At 44.5% G+C, this 27,569-nt stretch overlaps 1 protein-coding gene across 9 annotated transcripts in view; it reads right to left on the bottom strand.

Moving 5' to 3' along the window:
- Positions 1-10,565: 10,565 nt before the first annotated feature.
- LOC106585282 (CAP-Gly domain-containing linker protein 1) overlaps positions 10,566-27,569 on the bottom strand; it is a 49,800-nt gene continuing 32,796 nt past the window's right edge. For 6 of the 9 annotated variants that reach the window (XM_014171342.3, XM_082968558.1, XM_082968557.1 and 3 more), the window contains 10 exons: positions 23,062-25,746; positions 22,099-22,236; positions 21,094-21,191; positions 20,242-20,362; positions 20,055-20,107; positions 17,027-17,144; positions 16,236-16,386; positions 16,101-16,153; positions 11,807-11,934; positions 10,566-11,564 (listed from right to left, as the gene is read on the bottom strand). In XM_014171342.3, the coding sequence (XP_014026817.1) occupies positions 11,333-11,564; positions 11,807-11,934; positions 16,101-16,153; positions 16,236-16,386; positions 17,027-17,144; positions 20,055-20,107; positions 20,242-20,362; positions 21,094-21,191; positions 22,099-22,236; positions 23,062-25,746 (3,777 nt within the window). In that variant the 3' untranslated portion in view covers positions 10,566-11,332. Of the gene's footprint in view, positions 11,565-11,806; positions 11,935-16,100; positions 16,154-16,235; positions 16,387-17,026; positions 17,145-19,229; positions 19,530-19,824; positions 19,846-20,054; positions 20,108-20,241; positions 20,363-21,093; positions 21,192-22,098; positions 22,237-23,061; positions 25,747-27,569 lie in introns of those variants that run through there. The other 3 variants (XM_082968559.1, XM_014171348.3, XM_014171349.3) reach the window with 3 other exon arrangements.

The raw sequence follows: 27,569 nt of genomic DNA, 5'->3' as shown, positions 1-27,569 counted from the left end.
TTGGTAGCTAGTGTGGTCTACAGCTTATCATAAGGTACTCTACCTCAGGCGAGCAATACCTAGAGAGTTCTTTAATATTAGACATCGCGCACCAGTTGTTTCCAGACGTAGCATCGCTGTTCTGCCGGTGCATGGAAAATCCCAACAACTCTATATTATCTGCGTCGTCGTTCAGCCACGACTCAGTGAAACATAAGATATTACAGTTCTTAATGTCCCGTTGGTAGGATAATCGTAATCGTAGGTCATCAATTTTATTTTCCAATTATTGCATGTTAGCAAGTAGAACGGAAGGCAATAAAAGTTTACTCGCTCCCCTACGGATTCTTAGAAGGCAGCACGATCTGCGTCCTCTTTTCCTCTGTCTTTTCTTCACGCAAATGACAGGGATCTGGGCCGGTTCACAGGAGAGCAGTATATCCTTCTCATCGGACTCTTTAAAGGAAAAAGCTTCTTCCAGTTCGTGGTGAGTAATCGCTGTTCTGATGTCCAGAAGTTATTTTCGGTCATAAGAGACGGTAGCAGCAACATTATGTACAAAATAAGTAAAAAAATAAGTTACAAACAACGCAAATAAAACTGAACAAAATAGCACAATTGGTTACGGGCATGTAAAACGTCAGCCATCCTCTTCGGCGCCATCTTGGAGGTGGATGCCTCGGAGGTTGGAGTACGGGCTGTTCTCTCCCAAAGCACTGGATTGCCGCCTAAACTCCATCCATGCGCCTTCTACTCACGGAAGCTGTCTCCAGCAGAGCGGAATTACGACGTGGGGGATCATGAGTTGTTGGCTGTCAAGAAGATGCTGAAAGTATGGCGGCACTGGCTGGAGGGTGCTAAACACCCATTCCTTGTCTGGACGGATCACAGGAACTTGGAGGACATTCGAGCAGCGAAGAGGTTGAACCCGCGTCAAGCCAGGTGGGCCCTATTCTTTGTCAGGTTTGACTTTACCCTCTCCTACTGGCTGGGATCAAATAACGTTAAGGCCGATGCGTTGTGCCGGGTGCATGGCACATAGGATCGGAGGGAGAAAGTGATACCTATTATTCCCCTGTCCCGCATTGTGGCTCCTGTCGTGTGGAATGTGGACGCGGACATCCATCGAGCCCTGCAACAGAAGCCCTCACCTGCCCACTGTCCCGAGGGGCATATCTACGTGCCCTCTGATGTGCGGGACCGTCTTCTCACCTGGGCACACACAGCACCTGTGTCGGGGCATCCGGGTATAGCCCGTACTATCGACTGTCTGTCCGCCAAGTACTGGTGGCCCACCTTGGCCCGGGACGTCCTGGTTTACGTCTCTTCCTGCTCCACCTTTGCACAGAGCAAGACACCTAGACACCTCCCCTATGGCAAACTCCACCCGCTGCCGGTCCCACAATAACCCTGGTCCCATCTCTCTGTGGACTTTGTCACAGACCTTCCCCCCTCGGAGGGGCACACCACCATCCTGGTCGTTGTGGACCGGTTTTCAAAAGCCTGTTGTTTGATTCCTCTGCCTGGTCTCCCGTTGGCCCTGCAGACCACGGAGGCTCTCTTCTCTCATGTTTTCCGGCACTACGGGATCCTGGAGGACATCGTGTCTGACCGTGGTCCTCAATTCACCTCCCGTGTCTGGAAGGCCTTCATGGAACAACAGGAGTTCACGGTCAGCCTCACCTCCAGGTACTGTCCCCAATCAAATGGGCAGGTGGAAAGGGTAAATCAGGAACTGGGTTAGTACCTTCGTGGTTTCTGTCAGGACCGGCTGGGGGAGTGGGCTGCATTTTTGCCTTGGGCAGAATACGCACAAAACTCACTCCGTCACTCCTCCACTAACCTCACACCCTTTCAATGTGTCCTAGGCTATCAGCCGGTCCTGGCACCGGAGTCAGACTGCGGTGAACAATTGGTTCCGGCGCACCGAGGAGGTATGGAACACTGTGCACACCCGTCTCCAGCGCGTCGTCCTCCGGCAGAAGGCGCAGGCCAATCATCACCTCAGTGTGGCCCTGGTCTTTCACCCCGGTGACCGGGTCTGGCTTTCTATGAAGGACATGCCCCTCCGCCTGCGCAGTCGGAAGCTGAGTCTGCGGTTTGTCCTGAGAAGTCCTGAGGAGAGTCAATGAGGTGACGTCTCTCCTCAGGCCGGTGGCAGCTGGTCCCTTGGCTAGTGCTGGACCCAACAACGCACCCCCCCGTCCCTTGGATGTCGAGGGGGACTCGGCGTACTCCGTCCGCAGCCTGTTGGACTCACGCCATCGTGGGGGGGCTTCTCCAGTACCTGGTAGACTGGGAGGGGTACGGTCCTGAAGAGCGGTGCTGGGTTCCGGCGCAGGACGTCCTGGATCGTTCTCTCATTCGGGACTTCCACAGGCATCGTCCCGACCGACCCGCACCATGTTGCGTCTCCGGGGTCATCCCCAAGGTCGGCGGCGCCCCGCGGAGCAGCGCCTCCTCGGGGTACTGTTACACCAGCCTTTGCTTAGGCTCCCCCTCCTGTCCAGCTCAGGCATTCGGCGTCGCCGACCTTCTAGCTGCTGCCGAACCTACTGCTGGCAAATGACCTTCACTCATCAGCCCAGGACTTGTCTCGTCATCATTACACACACCTGGTTTCAATCCCCACAATCACTGTATATACAGTTGAAGTCGGAAGTTTACATCCACTTAGGTTGGAATCATTAAAACTCGTTTTTCAACCACTCCACACATTTCTTGTTAACAAACTATAGTTTTGGCAAGTCGGTTAGGACATCTACTTTGTGCATAACACAAGTAATTTTTCCAACAATTGTTTACAGACAGATTATTTCACTCTATCACAATTCCAGTGGGTCAGAAGTTTGCCTTTAAACAGCTTGGAAAATTCCAGAAAATGATGTCATGGCTTTAAAAGCTTCTGATAGGCTAATTGACATAATTTGAGTCAATTTGAGATGCACCTGTGGATGTATTTCAAGGCCTACCTTCAAACAGTGCCTCTTTACTTGACATCATGGGAAAATCAAATGAAATCAGCCAAGACCTCAGAAAATAAATTGTAGACCTCCACAAGTCTGGTTCATCCTTGGAAGCAATTTCCAAACGCCTGAAGGTACCACGTTCATCTGTACAAACAATAGTACGCAAGTATAAACACCATGGGACTACACAGCCGTCATACCACTCAGGTAAGAGATGCGTTCTGTCTCCTAGAGATGAATGTACTTTGGTGCGAAAAGTGCAAATCAATCCCAGAACAACAGCAAAGGACCTTGTGAAGATGCTGGAGGAAACGGGTACAAAAGTATCTATATCCACAGTAAAACGAGTCCTATATCGACATAACCTGAAAGGCCGCTCAGCAAGGAAGAAGCCACTGCTCCAAAACTGCCATAAAAAAGCCAGACTACGGTTTGCAACTGCACATGGGGACTTTTTGGAGAAATGTCCTCTGGTCTGATGAAACAAAAATAGAACTGTTTGGTCATAATGACCATCGTTATGTTAGGAGGAAAAAGGGGGAGGCTTGCAAGCCGAAGAACACCATCCCAACCGTGAAGCACCGGGGTGGCAGCATCATGTTGTGGGGGTGCTTTGCTGCAGGAGGGACTGGCGCACTTCACAAGCTAGATGGCATTGTGAGGGAGAAAACTATGTGGATATATTGAAGCAACATCTCAAGACATCATTCAGGAAGTTAAAGCTTGGTTGCAAATGGGTCTTCCAAATGGACAATGACCCCAAGCATACTTCCAAAGTTGTGGAAAAATGGCTTAAGGACAACAAAGTCAAGGTATTGGAGTGGCCATCACAAAGCCCTGACCTCAATCCCATAGAACATTTGTGGGCAGAACTGAAAAAGCATGTGCGAGCAAGGAGGCCTACAAACCTGACTCAGTTACACCAGCTCTGTCAGGAGGAATGGGCCAAAATTCACCCAACTTATTGTGGGAAGCTTGTTAAAGGCTACCCGAAACGTTTGACCCAAGTTAAACAATTTAAAGGCAATGCTACCAAATACTAATTGAGTGTATGTAAACTTCTGACCCATTGGGAATGTGATAAAAGAAATAAAAGCTGAAATAAATCATTCTCTCTACTATTATTCTGACATTTCACATTCTTAAAATAAAGTGGTGATCCTAACTGACCTAAGACAGGGAACTTTTACTAGGATTAAATGTCAGGAATTGTGAAAAACTGAGTTTAAATGTATTTGGCTAAAGTGTATGTAAACTTCCGACTTCAACTGTATACTCCCTCTGCCATTGGTCTTTGTCGGTCATTGCAAATGTTACTTGTTTTCCTGAGAGGAATCTCCTACTATTTCCTGAGTACTTTATATTTTGTACTTTGGGTTCGCCCTGTGACTTTTTGTTTATGAAGATATATTTTGAGCACAGCAGCGTTTGGGTTTCGTCCCGCTTTGATCTATGGTGCTTAAATAAACTCAGTAGTTCTAAACCTGCGACTGCCTCCTGCCTACTCCTCTCTACACCAGTGACTGCCTCCTGCCTACTCCTCTCTACACCAGTGACTGCCTCCTGCCTACTCCTCTCTACACCAGTGACTGCCTCCTGCCTACTCCTCTCTTCACCAGTGACTGCCTCCTGCCTACTCCTCTCTTCACCAGTGACTGCCTCCTGCCTACTCCTCTCTACACCAGTGACTGCCTCCTGCCTACTCCTCTCTACACCAGTGACTGCCTCCTGCCTACTCCTCTCTACACCTGTGACTGCCTCCTGCCTACTCCTCTCTACACCTGTGACACGAATGATGCCATTGGAAACACTTATCTTTATCTTTGATTGCACCAGCCAATAATACATCACAAGAAATACTCAATAAAATACCAAGACACACCGACACTAAAGCCGGACATCATCATGAATGTAAACTAGGTGTTCATGTAAAGCCTCATTGCATCTGGGTAAGAAACGACGAATCATCCTGGGTAAAATAAATCGTACTGCGATGCTCCAGCAGATGCTGTGGAAGGGGTTGCTTGTTTTTGCCACTATGTCACCACGACCTCACCATACTCTTGGCAGTAACAATGCCATCATGCCATAACGACTATGTGCAGAAGATACAGGACATAACAGCCAATGCATGAATTAGCATTAGCATTGCATCGGCAAGGTGATGAATACAGAGCCTTAACATGCACATGCTCCCATGAAAGCAATATCGGTAGCCATGCCATAATGCAAAACTGTGCGCAGATAATGAAGCAAAGATGTCAGCTAACACCTGAATGTGTGAGCATTCACCATAGCACAAAAATTGCAGCATGAAACACATGAAGAACTAGTATGTTTAAACCTGAAGATAAAATGCAAGCAGAATAATTAATATGAGCTAAAACATGACTAGGATGAAGATTTCACTACAATAGCATTCCATACATTAGCATATGATAGAATAGATAGTCACTAGGCTGTCACTACAATAATACTACTAGATTGCAAGATAGGCAGTCCCTCCCTGTCGGTCTATGTCAAATGCATGGCGCATGATAGAAGCATCGCTATAAATCAGCTTAACCTACTGTTGATAATGATGAAGTAAATATAACTACATTACTGAAATTATACCATAAAATGTATGTAAATAGGTGACTCATTGCAACAGCACTAATGAGCTTGCAAAAACGTTGGTTGCTCAGAGCAGAAAGCAGCAAGGTGTAGTTGTACAGGCACACTAATCCAGACCAGTCTGCACTTAAAGTGAATGCATTTGACCATAAATCATTTGTACAAAATGTAAAAAGTAACTGCCCGGCGCAAGTCACACTAATGTGACATATGACACCATAAAATGTATTGCTAATAGTGTACCTTGCAGCAGTCTAATGAGCTGTGTGACATGTAGTTATAGCTACACTATATATACAAAGTATGTGGACACCCCTTCAAATGAGTGATTTCGTATATTTCAGCCACACCCGTTGCTGACAGGTGTATAAAATTGAGCATGCAGCCATGCAATCTCCATAAACACACTTTGGCAGTTGAATGGCCTTACTGAAGAGCTCAGTGAAGAACTCTAGCGACTCCTTGTGGAGCTTGCAAGCTGACTTTGGTCGTCAGTTCGACAGTGTTTCCTCCGACACATTGGTGCGGCTGGCTTCCAGATCTCAACCTTCGCCGAGTCCAGCGATGAGACAAGATCGTAACTACTAATTGGATATCACGAAAAAGGGGGTAACGCCATGGGCCATAAAAGTTTGAATACATTGGCCATGCTGGCAATCCAGCATGACTTCTGCCACGTTCAAAACAACTGGAAACTCTGAACTGGGAAATCTCAAACTTCAGTGAGCTCAAGACAACTGGGAAATCGGATAAAATTAGCTCCGACATAAATTTTTTGGATTGAAATGTAGTTTATGTCATGGAAAGAGCAAGTGTATAAGTAAGTGACTATTTACCAGTGGTGCACTACATTTTTGTTTGTTTTGGGGATGTCTGTAGAGACGTGGGACGGTTTTAAAATTGTATTTTGTCCGGCATCTCGCAAACACACTGTAAGCAGTGTCTGACTCTCTAGTTGCCGACTGCGAGCTGGGGTAGTTCGTTTAACTTCTCAGGCCCTCTGTCTGTACCGCGAGATGGCTGGGTTAGCCGTTTGAGAGACTGGTGAAAGTACGCTAAAAAAGGCAAATCTGGGGACGCAGGCGAATATAACGAACAAACCACTGTTCACGATTCCACTCTTTCACAAAGAGGCAGGTACAATATTTAGACCAGGGCTGTTCCTGGAGAGCTGCTGTCCTGTTGGTTTTCACTCCAACCCTAATCAAGCCCACCTGATTCTAATAATTAGCTAGTTGATTAGCTGAATCAGGTTAGTTACAACTGGGGTTGGAGTGAAACCCTACAGGAAGGAAGCTCTCCAGGAACATGGTTGGAGAGCCCAATTTTAGATGTTGACCCATAACTGATTTTCTTTGAGTACAAAATATATATACTGCTCAAAAAAATAAAGGGAACACTTAAACAACACAATGTAACTCCAAGTCAATCACACTTCTGTGAAATCAAACTGTCCACTTAGGAAGCAACACTGATTGACAATAAATTTCACATGCTGTTGTGCAAATGGAATAGACAACAGGTGGTAATTATAGGCAATTAGCAAGACACCCCCAATAAAGGAGTGGTTCTGCAGGTGGTGACCACAGACCACTTTTCAATTCCTATGCTTCCTGGCTGATGTTTTGGTCACTTTTGAATGCTGGCGGTGCTTTCACTCTAGTGGTAGCATGAGACGGAGTCTACAACCCACACATGTGGCTCAGGTAGTGCAGCTCATCCAGGATGGCACATCAATGCGAGCTGTGGCAAGAAGGTTTGCTGTGTCTGTCAGCGTAGTGTCCAGAGCATGGAGGCGCTACCAGGAGACAGGCCAGTACATCAGGAGACGTGGAGGAGGCCGTAGGAGGGCAACAACCCAGCAGCAGGACCGCTACCTCCGCCTTTGTGCAAGGAAGAGCAGGAGGAGCACTGCCAGAGCCCTGCAAAATGACCTCCAGCAGGCCACAAATGTGCATGTGTCTGCTCAAACGGTCAGAAACAGACTCCATGAGGGTGGTATGAGGGCCCGACGTCCACAGGTGGGGGTTGTGCTTACAGCCCAACACCGTGCTGGACGTTTGGCATTTGCCAGAGAACACCAAGATTGGCAAATTCGCCACTGGCGCCCTGTGCTCTTCACAGATGAAAGCAGGTTCACACTGAGCACATGTGACAGACGTGACAGAGTCTGGAGACGCCGTGGAGAACGTTCTGCTGCCTGCAACATCCTCCAGCATGACCGGTTTTGCGGTGGGTCAGTTATGGTGTGGGGTGGCATTTCTTTGGGGGGTCGCACAGCCCTCCATGTGCTCGCCAGAGGTAGCCTGACTGCCATTAGGTACCGAGATGAGATCCTCAGACCCCTTGTGAGACCATATGCTGGTGCGGTTGGCCCTGGGTTCCTCCTAATGCAAGACAATGCTAGACCTCATGTGGCTGGAGTGTGTCAGCAGTTCCTGCAAGAGGAAGGCATTGATGCTATGGACTGGCCCGCCCGTTCCCCAGACCTGAATCCAATTGAGCACATCTGGGACATCATGTCTCGCTCCATCCACCAACGCCACGTTGCACCACAGACTGTCCAGGAGTTGGCGGATGCTTTACTCCAGGTCTGGGAGGAGATCCCTCAGGAGACCATCCGCCACCTCATCAGGAGCATGCCCAGGCGTTGTAGGGAGGTCATACAGGCACGTGGAGACCACACAAACTACTGAGCCTCATTTTGACTTGTTTTAAGGACATTACATCAAAGTTGGATCAGCCTGTAGTGTGGTTTTCCACTTTAATTTTGAGTGTGACTCCAAATCCAGACCTCCATGGGTTGATAAATTGGATTTCCATTGATTTATTTTTGTGTGATTATGTTTTCAGCACATTCAACTATGTAAAGAAAAAAGTATTTAATTAGATTATTTCATTCATTCAGATCTAGGATGTGTTATTTTAGTGTTCCCTTTATTTTTTTGAGCAGTGTATTTTTAAAATCAGATGAGAAACAATTACTAAGGTTCAGACCTCAGTGTCCTTGTATGTAGTTACGGCCAGGTTAGACACCTACTTGTTAAGAATAGGGAAGGGGTTTACAAACCTCTCCTCAAGACCCCCAGCCGTTCCATGCATTTGAACTATTCCACAGCTAGCACACCTGATTCAACTGTTCAATTAATCATCAAGCCCTTGAGTATGTGAATCAGGTGAGCTAGTTCAGGGCTACAACAAAACTGTGAAATGTCTGGGGATTCCTGAGGGGGGGAGGGTTTGAAAGCCACTGGCCTAGGGCCTACATTGTCCCAAAAAGGTGTATTATTCTGTAATGGCGAGCCCCAGAGGTAGCCTGGGGACCACCAGTCTGTTTGGTATAACAAGGAGTGACATGGATGGCACAAACATGTTTGGTATGGCAAGACGTTGACATGATAGCATGAATAGATCTGGGACCAGGCTACCCCAGAGGAACAATTGTGTGACCTGCATACTTTTGGTAGTGAGACAAAATAAATTGTGCCGCTTGTAGCCTATTGTAGGCCTACTTCATATACCAGTGACAATTCTGTCGCCTTGTTGCTAAAAATTGGTGTGCTAATGATTTTTCAGAACCACCAGGATCCTCTTCAGAAACCAAAGCTGCAATAGATGGTCCATTGTCATTGTGACTGCGTTGTTGATGGGCTTCCTCTTTATGATGATGGACCTCAATGTCCCACCTCCAGATAGTGCTGACTGTGGCGTATGAATCACACAGACTGGCACTGGAACACCTCTGCCACACCACCAGTCACAGCCCACTGTGGATGTTTTCAAGTGCTCCCTGAATGACAGCATGCAGAACATTCTGTCCTCTATCCCACCTCCGCACCGTAACTTCCTCATGTACAAACACTGCAGGACATTCCCCCGCCTGCTGTCTCCGAAACCCTGTGAGAATAACCTCTTTCTCCTGCTGGCCAATAAGTCCACAGCCATCCAGGTGGATGGCAGGATTGCACTATGGAGCACTTGTGGGAAGAGGGTGTACTTTCAGGGTAAAAGTGGGAAACTGTTGTTCTTAGTAGGCAAGTCATCAGACAGAATACAGGGATTCCCGCTGCAGCAGCTACTGGCGTATTAGAACAGGCAGTTTGGGGACATCCTGCAGTGGGATTTTGAGGACAGGTTTTTTCAACCTGACCCTGAAGGAGGTTTATTTCCTGAACTGGTTCAGCCTGGAGTGCCTGCGGGCCCATGTGTTCTAAGGGGACGATGATGTTTTTGTTCACACCAGCAATCTGCTGGAACGTTAAGTACCACAAGCCCTCTGATCAATTGTTCGCTGGTGATATTATTCCAAGAGCCTATCCAATCTGGCACATCCAATGGATGTACTTCATACCAGTGGAGATGTACCCTAACAAGCCAGATCCTCCCTACGCTGGCGGTGGGGGCTACCTGATGTCACGTCAGACTCCTGAGCCTGGGAGTGGCAACGTCCAGCGCTGATTTGTTCCTCATTGATGTCTTTGTGGGCATGTGCGTCACACTGACGCACGCATCAGATCAGCACAGATGGTTAAAGAACCATTTAAGAGTACAGAGGTATTGATGGTACATTTTAAAAACAGGTAAATTGATTTAGAGGTAATGATGTGAAACAAACAGGTCTATTGTGTTCTAAGGGGGGGATGTCGAGAGCTGTGGTGTAAAATTAGACACGGCAGAGGCAAAAAACCTATTACTTAATAGTTTTTAAAGGGAACAGTGATTAAAACGGCACCATAGCTGTAATCTGTGTAATGTATATTTAAACGTGATGTCATAACTCTAGCTGAAACCATGAAGTGCTTACAGTACAAGTGGTCATTTCCAAGGCTTACAATCACTTTCTTTTCAAAGAAACTGTATTGCTTAGCATAGAGTACTCAGGAAGTAATTGTGTACAGAAAATATTTGGTGAGAGAACTTTTAAAAAATACTGTAATATGACATTTGTTTGAAGGGTAAATTCACATGAGCTCCTGCAACTGTTATGAAACAAACTTAAAATGTATCCATAAATGTCATTTATTTTTGTACAGATATTCAACAATCAAAAAGTTAGGTACAGAAATTCATGAGCATCATACCATCTGTATACAATATTTTATCCTTAAATTATAATTTAATTATGCATTGTTCTTGTAAAGGCCATTTAAAAAGGAACCAAGGATTTTAAACAGAGGAGAGGAATAAAGTGTGTGCAGTGCTTTAGGTTTGTTTAGCGGCTTCAACCTTGACCACCATCCCACACGGCCGAGGTAGTTTTTTTTTTTTTTAAACAAAAAATCAAAATGGTGTTGTTTCACTTCTCCAACCCTGCCAGGCAACAGGCGCCAGCCACGCCCCTCTCCATGCCTGTCCACCACACAATTATCACAGACAGATTGACAAGGCAACTTTTTTTTTTAAGTACAAAGTATGTCCAAGTGTAAAAAAATAAAGTATAGCCTCATCTTTTGCACACACTGAAGAGGGTCGCAACAAAAACAGCGGATTTTTTTAAACAAAAGTCCTCTACAATTCCCAATGAAAACCTTATATCACAATACGTCGGCATTTCTGCCCCTTTCGCTAGTCAATGACGTGTGGGTGCGGATAATTAAGTTGATTGTTTTGAGACAACATCCTCCCATTAGAGCGCTTAGGGGCTTGTGCAAGAAAGACTTTCTGCACAAACAAACACATGCACACACCCATACAGTAGAAAACTCCATGTGCACTTGCGCACCGCAAAAGTTGAGATTGTGCCAAAGATGGTTCTAGAAGGCTTTAGATTAGAAGGTCTGGTCGTCGTTACAGGAGTCAGTCCAGTGTCCAAAGGCCTCACAGATGTCACAATAAGCTCTCTCCTCATCCTTACTGCCGTGGTAGGTGGTGTGGGGTGGGGAGTCCGGCATCTGCATCTGAGTGGGACAGTCTTCTGTATCATGGAGGTCGAAGCAGTCACAGATGTCACAGAAGAGCCTTGGTGGAACCTTCTTTTTGGAGGGACCTTCATTAAAACCGCTGAAGAGAGGGTGGGAGACATACAGGGTCAGGGCGTGAGTATGTACAGAAGACTAGACAAATGGGCAAGTACTGTATGGGGGGGCAAACTAGGACTATGATGAATTGTTAAAATATAAATACTGCTTTATGCTCTGAACTAACTTCATAAAATTAACAGAAAGTGAAAAAGTATGAGGTTAGTGTGGGCTTGAACTTGTCTGACTCAGGGTTAGTGTTTAAAAGCATGGGAGAAGGCTGACCCGTCATAGTTATCAAGCTCTCTTGCATTATTCCCATTAAGGGAAGCCTCTGCCATCTTCTCCAGCTTGCCCTTAAGGTCTTCATTCTTCTTCTGCAGGTCCACGATAACCGAGTTCAGGAACTCGATCTGCCGCAGACAAGAAGGGAAATCACGGACAGTAACACAGTTCTTTATGCTCATACGGCACAAACTTCAGTTAAACATAAATGTAGTCAATTTAGAACTTTGGAAAATGGAACAAACAGGTCATCTAACAGCATCCACATCCCATTGAGTGCTAATATCACACAAGCTGTTAATAAATTCACCCCTTACCCCCACCCCGCTACAAGAATAACAGTGAACCATCACCTTCACTAATGTGCTTGTCCAGTTTCTAAGTTATGAAAACAAACCCCACATCCTTGATTGAGCAATAGTAAAGAGGGCAACACTGAACAGAAAAACTCTGGATCGTCCACCAATGAGAAATTGTGGCATCCAGGCATGCCAATTTGCTGGAAATCATAACTCTGGTACATTTCCTTTATGAATAGGATATGGTGTAATTTTTTTTTTTAAAGCTAATTGTAAATATATCCGTATGGTAAATTATGTCAGAGATAAGGCCTAATTCCTCCTTGGGAGACGACCAGAAATGTAAACCAACAGGAACTTTTAGGAATTATTTTCCAGCACACACAACAGCACAGATGGAACGAGAACCATGGGGAAATCTAAAGACAAATAGACATGCATGAGTGGAGCTGATGAAAAAGAGTAACAAACCGCTGCCTGATTTTCGGGTAGCATTGCCAACATCAGTGACAGAGGAGGAGGTAAATGAGAAAGAGGAGAGGGAGGAGACAAAACAGATCAAAATTAGGACCCACCTAAAGCCAGACAACAGACTCAAGTCATCACTGACAGAGAAAATAGTAGGCAAGCAGTACAGCTAGACTACATCATAGTAAGTAAAGGGATGATGATCTATGTATAAAAGCCTGTTAGATTATAAAAAATGTTTATTGATCTGCCAGTATATTCATTTAGAGACTCCAGTCAACGTTTTGATGTTAACTTTCATGTGTCCTATCAATTATCATTTGATTATTCACCATGGCAACCAATTGTTAGTATAACTTATTTCTCAGTCCAGTTGGCTTTTGTGGAGATCAAACCCTTTTTTATTTGCAGGGATATTTGTGCATTTTTGACCAAATACCACACTCTGTTTCATCTTTAAACTCCTAGACTGGCTTCTGTGTCTGTGATCACTCTTTGACCAGAGTGCAGTCAGGTATTTGTTTACTCCCAGTGGCCTATCCACACAGAGAGTACCAGACTCTGTTTCATGGTCCTTCGAGATGGATGATGTACATCGAGACTGAGGACAACCAGATCTCCCAAGGGACCCAGCCCCGAGGAGATGAACGTCCACGACGGCAGATACAGCAGCCTAAACGACTGGATGACTACATAGTCAACCACCCACGCACTCGAACAACCACTCCAAGTGGGCATGCCCACCGAGGTGAGGGTATTCTAACTGGTGAGCCCTCCCCCACAGGTCAGCTTCAGGCAAGCCACACCCTCAAAGAAGAAGACCTTAAGGAGGATTCTGATGAAGACGATCATCACCAACCTCAACAAAGCGAACTGTTGAGCCCAGTGCAGCCACAACAAGGTACGGCATTACAATCCCCTCCAAGGAAGGGGGTCGCCAGCCCCCAGTCAACAAAGCAGTAATGGCGACAACAGTGATCACTCATATATTCAAGTTCATCTTAAGAAGATAGCACTTGAAGAACTGGGACACCAGTTAGCTTAAGAGAGAGAGGCAGCGCGATTTAATTCCGAAAAAGAGATGGAGAGACTCAAACTCACCATGGAGAGAAGATACCAGGAGATGCAGCTGAAGAGTAGAGAAAGACAATGGAGGGAGCAGCAACGCCTTCGCCAGGCCCAGAACAAGCTGAAGAAGGCGGCGCGGCTTCTTCAGCTCCTAAAAAAATCATGTGAAGGGCACTCCGGATGGCCCCAGACCAGCCACCCGCTCATACCAGAGCAACCTCCAGCATAATCCCATGTCATGACACCAACCAAGGACGTACCTCAGGTCCAGGTGTCCACAACCATGGTCAAGTCAACCAGAGCGATGCCTCATCCTTGCTGCTAGGCCCACACCGTTGGATTGATCCACCTCCATTGTCTAATTAGCCAGCTCTCGGCATCAACTGCTGGGCATGCCAGCACCACGTCTGTTCTTATCCTCCAAACGGTCTTGGGACGGCACCACCACACAGGCTCAATCCATGCCAGCAGCCAACACCTGCGGTGCCTCTAGCACCTGTGACTCCAGGCCCAAACCTAATGGACCTAGTTGTAGCCTCCTCCTTTCGCACTGAGGATGACCAACGACAAGTACAGGTCTCATTCCTCGTGGCAAGATCTCGAGTGGCACCCAAGCGCCAAGTCTCAATGCCCCGCCTGGAGCTCAGTGCTGCCGACTGGAGCCCAACACTAGCCCGTCTTCTGCAAAACTGAGGTTACTTTTTAGGTCCGCAGGACCACCCTGTGGTCAGATTCAACAACCCTCTTGAACTGGCTTCAAATCGGAATCGTGTCATTACAAAGTGTTTGTCGGCACCAGAATCGCTGAGATACAAGATCTCACTGATAGCGGTGTCAACATATCTCCACTCCCTAACAACCCAGCAGACGACATTACGAGGGGGAAAACTCTGGCTGAGCTAACCCGTCTCACCACTCAATGCACCGACCTCAATGTTCTGACCAGAATGGACACAGATACCTTCCCGATGGCTCTCCGCCGCTTCATTTCCCGACGAGAATAACCCTTTGAGATCCTGTCGGACAATGGGACCAATTTCTGAGGGGCGGACAGAGAGCTGCAAGAGTCCTTCATGGCCCTCGGGCCTGCACTCCAGGAACAGTTGGCTGAACAGAAGGTCACCTTTCGGTTCAACCCCCCGAATGTACCGCATTTCAGAGGCGCCTGGGAGAGGGAAATAAGGCATGTGAAGTATGCTCTTCGTGTAGCAGTTGAAGACAAGTCACAACATGAAGACGTCCTCCTGACGATCCTTACGGAGGTGGAATGCATTCTGATCTCCAAGACCCTTGGCTGTTTCAGCAGACGTAGCAGACTTGATCCAGTTAAACCTAATCTGCACGATGGAACGGCATGATGCTTCGCTCCCACATGCCGTATATGCAGACAGAGACCTTCTTGGATGACGGCGTTGGAAGCATAGTTAGGTCCTGGTGGGCCACTTCTGGACCCAATTAATGCGGAACTATTTGCCAAGTCTTCAGCAGAGGCAGAAGTGACGGATTGACACTCCAGACTTGAAGGTTGGACAAGTGGCCATGATAGTGGGTCCTCAGCTACCACGAGCTTTGTGGCCCATCGGACGGATAGTGAAGACGATACCAGATGCAAGGATCTGGTCAAGGATCGAATCTACCTGCGTCCTGTAGCCCGATTGGTGGAGCTTCCCACCATGTTAGACAACGCAGACCTGCCTTCATAGAAAGGAAGATGGGACGGCTGTATAAAAGCCCATTAGATTTGAATTTAGAATCCTCAAAATGTTATTAGATCTACAAAGACATTTATTGATCTGCCAGTATTTCAATTTAGAGACTCCGGTAAACTGAGGTTTCCTTTCATGTGTCCTATCAATTATTATTGGATTATTCACCATGGCAACCAATTGTTAGTATAAAACCAGAACTTATTTCGCAGTTCGGTTGGCTTTTGTGGTGATCAGACCGTTTTCATTTGCAGGGATATTTAATGCGTTTGAGTAAATACCACATGTATACTCTGCTTCATCATTAAACTCCTAGACTGGGCTCCTTTAGTTTAGTGCACATGATCGTTTTGTGTTAAACTGTTCAGAGGTTTGTGAGGCCCAAAAATAAGGTTTCATTTCACATAACAAATCAATCGTCAGAGGTTCTACAGCAAATTTAAATTAAGCCTATATTGCCAGCCATGGACATCAGTTTCAGCAGAGTTTTAGCAGAGACCTCATTGCCATTTCATGAGCAAAACGTAATTGCTTTAGATGTAATTACCATAACACTGCCAATATGAAAGTTGACATGATCATAGTACGCAAAACATCCAGTGCATGTCATATGGCAATAGTATGGAAACATTAAGTGAATGCACAAATCGTCCAAAAATATACATATTGGTACAAAACCAACTGAATGGCATACCCAAGTTGTGTTTTATATACCAATTTTTGCTAAATTGGGCCATAATAAGTCATGCATACCTGGCTCTCTGAAGCCTCCTTGTCGTCCTTTAATTGGTGCAGAGCTGCATCACCTGAAGGGAAAACATGTATATTAAGCATTCAGTGACAGTGGAGCTCAATCTGTAGAGTTAAGTTTTGACTGCCCAGTCATACCGGAGGCGCTGGTAAGAGTATCCTGTTCTCCTGCAAGGCTCTTCTCCAGGCTCTGAACGCGCTCCTGCAGCCGCGACTTGTCTTTCTCCAGAGACTGGACAGTAGACTTCAGTGTCTTTGCTGTGGCGCTCTCCCCTCGCAGCACTGAAAACTGCTCAGAGGGAAAAATACAATACTATGTCATATACTGGCCATTTTGAGCCTGTAACCGAACCCACAAATGTTGATGCTCCAGATTCACAACTGGTCTAAAGATGGCCAGTTTATTGCTGCTTTGATCAGGACAACAGTTTTCAGCTGTGCTAGCATAATTGCAAAAGGGTTTTCTAATGATCAATTAGCCTTTTAAAATGATACACTTGGATTAGCTAACACAACGTGCCATTGGAACACAGTAGTGATGGTTGCTGATAATGGGCCTCTACGCCTATATAGATATTCCATTAAAAAAAAATCTGCTGTTTCCAGCTACAATAGTCATTTACAACATTAACAATGTCTACACTGTATTTCTGATCAATTTGATGTTATTTTAAAATGGACAAAAAATGTGCTTTTCTTTCAAAAACAAGGACACTTCTAAGTGACCCCAAACTTTTGAACGGTAGTATACAATGAATATAGTATACACATGCTGAAAAAAAAACATTCTCCTGAAAAGAGAACTCATTACAACTCCAGACCTAATAAGACTACCCCAATGCTTTTTGGCCTAGAAATAGTGCCAGGAAGCCTGCCATGAGGTTAGGGAATTAAAATGTCTAGAAATAGGGAAGAGCTCCAATTCTTACCTCACTCTTTAGGGTCTCCAGCTCCTGATCCTTCTCGGAGATCAAGGCACTGCTTTTATGGATGGACTTCTGGAGGGAGGCTTTCTCCTCATCTAACTGTTTCTTCAAGGCGGTCTCTCTGTCAAGGACAACACACAATTATTATGAATAGAGTTTAACCACTCCAACAAGGACTAGTGGAGCATTGACCATGCATAATCTGTGTTAAATCTAATGTATATTGGAATACCACCAGCAGCCAATATAATGTGACTTTTACCTGCAATGAACTGTGGCCGGTAGTTTAAGTTTGGTAAAGATCGATCTATATACAGTATATACAGTGTGGTCTGAAATTGTTGACACCCTTGATAAACCTTTCACTATTAACAATAACAGGGGAGGTTAGCATGTCTTGGGGGTATGATCTTTGACACACAAACTCGCACTTATCATTATTCACTATTCATTCAGGATTATCCCTAATCATGGTAGCATCCACATTAAATGTAGACTTGTTTAGAAACAATCTATTTTTATTTACAATAAATGTGACTCCAAAATGACACCATACATTATTTACCATTCATTTTTATAATAATCTGAAATACAACCAAAACTAACTGCAAATGCATTCAGCAAGTTTGTAGAGTCACAAGCTTGATGTAGTCATTGCATACTAGGAATATGGGACCAAATACTCAACTTTTGACTACTTTATTTACAGTTGAAGTCGGAAGTTTACATACACCTAAGCCAAATACATTTAAACTCAGTTTTTCACAATTCCTGACATTTAATCCTAGTAAAAATTCCCTGTCTTGGGTCAGTTATCATCACCACATATTTTAAGAATGTCAAATGTCAGAATAATAGTAGAGAGAATTATTAATTTCAGCTTTTATTTCTTTCATCACATTCCCAGTGGGTCAGAAGTTTACATACACTCAATTACTATTTGGTAGCATTGCCTTTAAATAATGTAACTTGGGTCAAATGTTTTGGGTAGCCTTCCACAAGCTTCCCACAATAAGTTGGGTGAATTTTGGCCCATTCCTCCTGACAGAGCTGGTGTAACTGAGTCAGGTTTGTAGGCCTCCTTGCTCTCACACACTTTTCAGTTCTGCCCACAAATTTTCTATGGGATTGAGGTCAGGGCTTTGTGATGGCCACTCCAATACCTTGACTTTGTTGTCCTTAAGCCATTTTGCCACAACTTTGGAAGTATGCTTGGGGTCATTGTCCATTAGTAAGACCCATTTCCAACCAAGCTTTAACTTCCTAACTGATGTCTTGAGATGTTTCTTCAATATATCCACATAATTTTCCATCCTCATGCCATCTATTTTAAGACGTGCACCAGTCCCTCCTGCAGCAAAGCACCCCCACAACATGATGCTGCCACCCCCATGCTTCAAGGTTGGGATGGTGTTTTTCGGCTTGCAAGCCTCTCCCTTTTTCCCCCTAACATAACGATGGTCATTATGGCCAAACAGTTCTATTTTTGTCTCATCAGACCAGAGACATTTCTCCAAAAGGTACAATCTTTGTCCCCATGTGCAGTTGCAAACCATAGTCTGGCTTTTTTATGGTGGTTTTGGAGCAGTGGCTTCTTCCTTGCTGAGCGGCCTTTCAGGTTATGTAGATATAGGACTCGTTTTACTGTGGATATAGATACTTTTGTACCCGTTTCCTCCAGCATCTTCACAAGGTCCTTTGCTGTTGTTCTGGGATGGATTTGCACTTCTCGCACCAAAGTATGTTCATCACTAGGAGACAGAACACGTCTCCTTCCTGAGCGGGATGATGGCTGCGTGGTCCCATGGTGTTTATACTTGCGTACTACTGTTTGTACAGGTGAACATGGTACCTTCAGGCGTTTGGAAATTGCTTGTGTGGAGGTCTATAATTTATTTTCTGAGGTCTTGGTTGATTTCATTTGATTTTCCCATGATGTCAAGCAAAGAGGCACTGAGTTTGAAGGTAGGCCTTGAAATACATCCACAGGTACACCTCCAGTTGACTCAAATTATGTCAATTAGCCTATCAGAAGCTTCTAAAGCCATGACATAATTTTCTGGAATTTCCCAAGCTGTTTTAAGGCACAGTCAACTTCTGACCCACTGGAATTGTGATACAGTGAATTATCAGTGAAATAATCTGTCTGTAAACAATTGTTGGAAAAATTACTTGTGTCATGCACAAAGTAGATGTCCTAACTGACTTGTCAAAACTATAGTTTATTAACAAGAAATTTGTGGAGTGGTAGAAAAACGAATTTAAATTACTCCAACCTAAGTATGTACATTTCCGACTTCAATTGTACATAGAAGTGTGCTTGTAAATCTAATTCAGAAGCATGGAATGAAAATATGAAGTTAGCTGAAAGGGAAACAAAGGCATAACCTCAAGACAGAGAACAAAGAAAGGAGACGGTGGGCCTATAATAATCAGATAAATGTGAAAGTGCTCCGTTTGCTCTGTTCCGGCCATTATTATGAGCCGTTCTCCCCTCAGCAGCCTCCTGTGGATAAAGCAGGCATGGTATTGGACAGACGTGACGGATCTCTGTTTAAAAACAAAGTCTACAGTTTGATTACAAACAAGGACAAAGAAATATTTGCATTTCCATTTTACAATCTACGGCACGTGAACTTCCGAGTCTACAGTTTGATTACAAACGAGGACAAATAAATATGAGATGACAAAAAGCAAGTGAATTAAGAGGGATTACTCATTGAAAAGCATTGAGCTCCTCTTACCTTCCTAGGGTAACAGTATGACATGTTAGGTAACAATTAAAAAAGGCATGGAAGTACCTGAAGGTGTTATTGGGCAAGCTTTGAAAGGCAAAAGAAGAGGATGTAATCAAACAGAGCAAGTGGGACAGAGCACAAGAAAGATATGCCACGTTGGCGAAGGGTAAATTGATGCAAGCATCCATGCTTAATTGCAGAACCGTTGGGAGTCTCCAATGCCATCTGACTAGAAATGTCAAATGATTCTTTTTTGCAGACTTGATTTGGATAGAAATGAAACAGTTTCTCACCTCTGCTTCATATCTTGCAACTGTTTATTGAGCTTGGACTGCTGAGTTTCCAGCTTAAAGAAAATAAACATTATGGGATTAAATTGCTTGGTTGGACAGGTGTAGTGATTCAATGTAGGCTATGGGTTACATTCTTAAAATAGTAGTGGCAGTTTGAGGGAACAGATCAGTAGTCCAGTGGTGGTACCTTCTGCTGGCCACTGGTCTCCTTCTTGCTGCTGCCAACCTCCTTAGTCAGCTTGTTGTTCTCCTCCTGTAAGGCCACCAGGGACTGGGACTTCACAGAGGCAACTTGCTTCAGCTCCTCACTAAACACACACAGACAATATTATAAAACACATAGCTACATGAGTACAAGAATATACAGACAACTGGTAAGGGGCTGAGAGAGGGAAATAGGTACAAGGAAAGGTATGAGGAAATCACTTTATACATCTGCTAGCTGCAAGGATTTGCATGCCAGATATCATTCACCTCACTGTCTACCTATCACCTGGCAGGACACAGGCACTTTCGCTTGTTCAACATCTTAAACAGCAAAACAATTGTAACTTTAATGTCGCATCATTATTCATGGCCAAGGGTTTAAGTAGAGAATTAATTCAAGGTATGAATGTTGATGTCAACTGCACCATAAGATATGTACACAGTAGTGAATAGTGATTAAGTGACACATTTTTATGAACATGGCACTGTGCCATAGTTCAGTAGAAACAATTCTCTCAGATATTTGGGCCTTCAGGTTGAGTATGAAGACAGAATGTCTGACTCTTAAAAGTCTGAAGACTTCAAAGCAAGGAGGACTACAAGCATGGAGCAAAGAAAGCAAGTTTGCATTACTTCTAAGTAAATCTATAAAAAAAATGAAATAAATGAAGACTCAGGTTTAAGAATGATCTTATTTTGAAAGAGTTGAATAAAAAAAATAATATATAAAATTCAAGGGCCCTTGGGATTGCCTGCATTGAGGTGGTCCCTGCGTCCAGGGTCAGTTACTGCGATAGGACTATACCTACCCCCCCCCCCCCAATATACTCACATCTCCTGGCACAGGCTGCTGATTTTCTGGTTCTCTGAGCAGAGCTGGAGGTTGAGCTCCTCTTGGTATTTAGAATTCTGTTGCTTCAATGCATCCAGCTGGGAAATAACACACACAAAACATAAATCACTTCTAATGAATAGAATACATTGAAGCTTGTTATTGTTGGTCAATCAAAGAAGCACTACAGTCAAAGGCTCCTGTGTAGCAATTGAAGTGGGAGATTTCTAATTAATGCAAACTGGAATTATAATTACAGAATTAAGTTGGTTAAATGAGAAGGAATAGGCTACAATGATCAACCAACAGGTAGGCTGTTGTTTAATATGAATATTGTTGTAGACAAGGATGGGGAGCGCAGCAAAGTAGCCTCAATTAGCCTTGCAAGCTAATTGAGTCCTTAGTGAGGACATTTAACATTTAGCAGACGCTCTTATCCAGAGGATCATTTATGACAGTAACAGCTGACTAGACTGATGCAGTCAAGACTGACAATACCAGATGAGATGATAGATATCGCAGCAACAAGTTTGTCTAACTTGCGGAAGTCGGTTTGGCTACTTTCTCTCCCTCCGTGTCAGACACACACAGGAATGGTCATGTGATCTTGGTAAGTGTGAACATGTCAGCATCTGTGGCTGAATTTCTGTTTATGTGTAACACTGTATTATGTTGTGAAGACTAACTTGTGAAAGTGGTTTGCAACCATGACACCCCACACACCAAACTTCTGGTAAGTTAACACACAACACCCAGAAATGTCAAATTGGTTCAGTTGTTCAAAGAGGATTATTCAGTTCATTTTGTTTATTTGATTCCATGTTAACCCTAAGGAGCACCTTCCAGAGTCCTTAGTGAGGACCATTTATGACAGTGACAAATCATTCCATACCCACAAAATTTCAACCTTCTCAACATTCTCCATACCTTACTGAAAATACATGCTGTTCAACCACTACATTACACCCCATCTGAGGCATTGCATACTCCTTATCCCTGACTCACCTGACTGGTCATCTCCTGCTTGGCACTCCTGAACTCCTCCAGCAGAGACTGGGCCTCACTCTTCTCCTGCTCCAGACGGCCCTTCTCTTGTGTCAGCCGCTCCACGGCCTCAGCAGTCTTCCCTGAGGACTCTGCTGCCTAGGTAGTGAGGGAGAGGGGGGCATGTCAACCAGACGTATATGATGAAAAACCTGCAACTTACTTGGATTGGTGTTGGTTGACGTAAACAGCAAACCCCTATGTCCTGAGATTTATCATCATTTCATGGAGACTTATTTTACAAAGCCCAAATCAACTCAGAGGTATCACTATTTACATTTTCTCATATCGTGCAGAATTCATTTGCATGCATTGCATGTCAGTCATCCAAATCACTCCAAACTTGATTTTGAAGCTTTAGTGGGTTACGATGATTGTGTTTCCGAAATTACTATGCAATTGATGTAATCCTCAGGAATCATTGCAATACCCACATCTACTACTACAGTCAGGTAACAGGCAACTAGCTTTGACTACAGTGTTGGTGAAAGACCTAAAGGCTAAAATGAAAAATTAGGAGTAGAGAAAAAGAAAGTAATTACATCCTGTGACCTGAGAACAGATACTTGCAGTAATGTACTTTGGCCCTAACATATTGCTTGACATCTCAATTGGAGAACAGAGACCATGGTTGTGGACATGACTCTTAAAACCAAATTCTAAGGGAGATGAGATGTAACCATCTGCCTCAACCAAGGAACAGACCCTAACTTCTCAAACAACGTTCTAAGCCCACAGGAATATATTTCATATATAAACATTTTGCAGGAGACTAGAATAAAGATAGAGCAGTTAGTAAAGGAGATTAAACAAAAAGTGAGATAAATAGAAAAGGTGACCAGACTAGCATGCAGTGAGGGTGAAACATGACCACAGCCATTTCAACATGAGGGTTCGATACAGGATTTGTTAGTAGTGGAGTACCTCAAGCTGCTTGGAAAGAATGTTTTTGAGTTGAGCTTCAAGCTGGGTGACTTGCTGGGTGGCTTCGTCCCTCTCCTTGAGCAAGGCATCCTTCTCGACCTTCAGGACTTCCAGCTTGGTGCCAATTTCTTCCCGGGCCTTGGCAGACACAGATGCCTCCTCCACAGAGACTTTGTGCTGTCCCTCTAACCCTGCCTTCTCAGCACGTAGGGTCTGGGCATCTGCCTCAAGCTGTGTCTGGGCAGCTCGCAGCTTCTCCACTTCCTCCAGGAGCCTTGAGCGCTCCTCATCACCACTCTTTTGGCTGCTGTGGAGTGAGGAAAGGTTTTCCTCCAGCCTGGACTGTATAGCTAGGAGGTCTACCTTCTCCTTAGCCAGGGAGGAGCCCTCTTTGCCAAGCTCCTCCAGCTTGTTAAACAGGCACTCTTGGTCTTCAGCCAAGCCATCCTTTTCCTGGTCTCTCTGCTTCAGCTGTGCCTTCAAGTTCTCAACCTCCCTAGCCAAGGCTTTTCTCTCCTCTCCAATATCCTTAAGGCTGGCAGACAATTCATCAATGGCCTTGTCTCTAGTGACAGATTTCTGAGTGAGGTCCTGCACTTTGGCTTGCATCTGGGCATTCTCCTCAAGCAGACCATGTTGCTCACCTAACAATCCAGTGTGAGTCATCTTAAGTTGCTTTAAATCACAACACAAACTATTTTTCTCAGAGGCCATTGTGTCTCTTTCAACACAAACAGAGGCAATCTCTGCTTTCAGGATAGATTCAGTCTGCAGGAGGGAAGTATTTTTCTGTGTCAGAGTGGACATCTGACTCTGTAAGTCTTCTCTCTCTCTGGAGAGGTCATCCTTTGCAGAGGACAGTTTACTTCGTTCAGTGGCTTCAGTCTGCTGCTGCGATTCAAGAAGCCTTTTTTCCTTTGAAAGTGATTCTGTCTGACCCTTGAACTCCTGGACCTGCAGAAGCAGATCATCTTTGTCTTTCTGCAGGATCTGTAGGTTCTTATTAAGCTCTGCTTGCTGAGAGTGCAGGAGATCCCGCTCTTTTCTTAGGGTATCCCTCTGCTGGATGAGTTCCAAATGCACCTGCTCAGAGTTGCCTTTTAGTTTATGATGCTCTTCTGCAAGTTCAGTTTTGCTTTTTTCAAGGGCCTCCCTTTCAGAGCAACGCTTCTGCAGCTGTGCCTGTAGATCAGCCTTTTCTTTTTTCAAGGAAGCTCCCTCAACCTCCACCTTTTGGATCTTCTGTTTGGATTCCTCTAGCAAGGACGTAAGGTTGTAATTGGCTTGCTTCAGGTCATCAATGGCCTTGGAGGAGCTGTCCAGCTGGTCTTTCATACTGCGGATCTCACCTGCCATCTTGTCGCGCTCTTTTGTTAGAGTAGCCTTTTCAGAGATCTCCTTTGTGTGCTTTTCTTCAAGCTCTTCCTTTTCATGTACCAAACGGTCACTCTCCATCTTCTGCTGTTCCAGTGTTGATTCCATGGCCAGCTTCTCTTTCCGTACGGAGTGTAGCGCCTTCTCTGTTTCTTCATTCTGGAGACAAAGAGCTTCCTTCTCCTTGGCAAAAGAGGACAACACCTCTTTGACTTTCTCCTTAGAGGTAGCCGCTTCCTGTGTAGAAAGTCTGAGCTTCTCCTTAAACTCTTCTATCTCCTTGAGAAGTTCATCCTTCTCAGAACACACCTTTCGCTGGGTAGCAAGCAGGTCCTCTTTCTCCTGCATGAGGTGAAGCCTCTCGGAGTCTGTAACCTCACTGCTGGTCTTGGACTCGTCCAGCATCTTGGCCAGGCTCATTTTGGAAGCCTGGAGCTCGCTGTTGTCACGGACAGACTTCTCAAGATCCTTCTTGGTGATATTCAGCTGATTCTGAAGCTCCGTATTCATGGCTTGGAGAGCCTCTTTGTCAGATATAGCAGCATTAATTTGAGCAGACATCTCCTCTTTATCTCTGGCCAAGGTCTCCTTCTGGGCTTGCAATTGAGTGTTTTTCACACAGAGATCTACTTTTTCCAAGCTCAACGACTGACACCTTGTCTGCAACTCTGTATTCTTTGACTCAAGGGATTTCTTAGCATTTCTTGCTGCATCCCTCTCCAACACAAGGCTATCCATCTCAGAGATCAGCTTCTCCCTGCTTTGCTTGAGCTCCTCCTGGAGCCCATTCCTTTCCTCACAGGTCTTCTCATAGATTTCTGCTAGCTGATTCCTCTTAGTTTCCTGCTGCTGGATCTCCTGTTTGTACTTTAAGAGGACCTCCTGCTTCTCTGCATTTGTCTTTTGTAGCTCCTCAATTTGGGACTGATGCTCCATTTCAAATTGACTGAGGGATTCGTTTTTGGCCTGTGCCTCCTCAACAGCAACTCTGAGCTTCTCAATCTCTCTGGATAGTGAGGCCTTCTCTCCATCCAGCTGCTGATTTGTGGTCAAAAGTTCCTCCTGCTCTTTTGTAAGCGTGTCCCTCAGAGTCAGCAGTTCTTCAGTCTTAACCGAGAGCTCATTGTGACTAGCCTCCAAGGCAGAGAGCTTGGCCTGGAGTTCGAAGAGTTGCTTCTCAAGACATTCCTTATGAGCTCTGAGAACTGAACTTTCCTTAGACATGTGTTCCAGTGCTGAGATTTGCTTCTCCAGGTCTGTGGACAATCGCTCAACATGCTGCATGGAGGAGTCGAGCTCAGCAGAAAGAAACTGAGGGAATGAAGTTGAAAGAAAAAAGGGGCATATAAAGGGAAAAGTTACAAAATAAGTCAAGAAGTAATAAAATGCAACTGGAAAGGTTAAGCTGGTGCAAGCATAAAAAACAGTTGGGAGAAAATAAACAGTAGCTGACGCCACAATGAAAACAGAATACATTGAAAACAGGGGCACGCCAATGGAGTGCTTATGCATGCCTATGTATGTGTGTGTGTGTGTCTTGTAAGTGTGTCTAATGATAGCTTCAGGTTTTCAATCGGTGTGCAGTGTATTAGGCGAGGATGAGACTGTCTGCGTAATTGTGTACTTTCCATTTAGAAGAAGACTTTGACAAGTATATAACCCTTTTTTAAAAGGTGTTATAATTGGTGAGCGCAGACAGAAGCCGTACACTTTAACTCATCAAGACTGTCAGTATCAGTTTTTTTTTTTATCTCTAAGATGTGCCCCTGCTTTTTAAGTAGGCCCTAAAACCACACCACAACATAGCCACTCTGTCAATGGTCAAATGAAGATGGTGCATATAAGACGATCACCCTTGGCTGTTAATTCTACATAGTGCAATGGACTTGAATAAACACAGTGAACAAAAACAATAATATGAGCAGATAAAATGCTAACATGAATCTCATAGCCGTAGGAATAGGCTTAGTGAGTTGAAAAAAATATATATTTATGTTAGTGAAATCAAAGAATGAGGTCACTGTGATAAAATAATTATGGCATAACAGTCTGTGAACCCTTCCCCAAACGGACTTCAGGTACTTCTTACAGTACGTTAACTACCCACACAATAGAAGTATGGCTGGGCGATATATTTCATTAATTAGATTCATTTGAATGTATGTTTTTGCGCGATATTCCAAATGCCAGTATCGCAGAATCACATTTATTTGTGTATTTTTGTTTTTTATGAGCGTTTATGTCTGTTTGTTCTCATATTGTCTTTTTGGTCTTGTCTCATTCGCTCCTTCTGTGCTGTGCACCTTCCCATTTATACCAGAGATCTGCATATAATGACGAGATGCTCAAGTCTTTTCGCCCTAACAATGGGAGCCGTTGTCCCAAAGGCAGGAATGCAGGGCAAGCTTAGGTTCAAAATAAGTGCATTGAAACGCATTGGACTTATTTTGTATATATTTTTGCGAGAGTGAAACCTCTTGCTTCGCCGCTTTCTTCCAAGCCCCTCCTCCTACCACTCACAACAACAAATATGAGAGATCAGATCACTTCTTCCTCTCTGACAAACGGTTTCAACTCACTATTTGCATTTGAGGTTTGGTCCAACAGAACCGGTCACCAACACCAAAACACATTGAGACATTATTTTACTGTAATAGAGACGTTAACCTTTCGAACCATACACTGTTTGTCTCAACTCTTCAAATTCCGAGCAGAGCAGACACTACTAAAACGGATGTACCAATGAACATTCATTCTGGAAAATGAATGCTCAGGTTTGTCGCGCGCGCATTACGTTACCACGTATCGCTAGCAGCATTTAGTCAAATCAAGATTGTTATACTAGCTGTTTAGTCTGTGTTTTATAATGTGCAATAAGCATAAAACAATTATACAAGGAATTGGCAACTCCTTCTCATTCTGAGAAATAAGGTAGGCCACTTGATTTCAACATCTGAACAAAGTGGACAGGCTAGCATGCTGTTCAAACAGTTGGAGACAGACAGAAGGTTGTGTTCATAACAATTCAACTGTTTTGCCTTGTTAGCTGAATTCTGAGCTTGTGAAATTATACCTAGATCCAAGTTGGCTAAACTTCAAATATAAATACTAGCTGGCTACTCACTAGCACATGG

The sequence above is a fragment of the Salmo salar genome, chromosome 24 (genome assembly GCF_965601325.2).
Source record: "Salmo salar chromosome 24, fSalSal1, whole genome shotgun sequence".
Lineage (NCBI taxonomy): Eukaryota > Metazoa > Chordata > Actinopteri > Salmoniformes > Salmonidae > Salmo > Salmo salar.
This window is presented reverse-complemented; position numbering and strand designations above follow the sequence as displayed.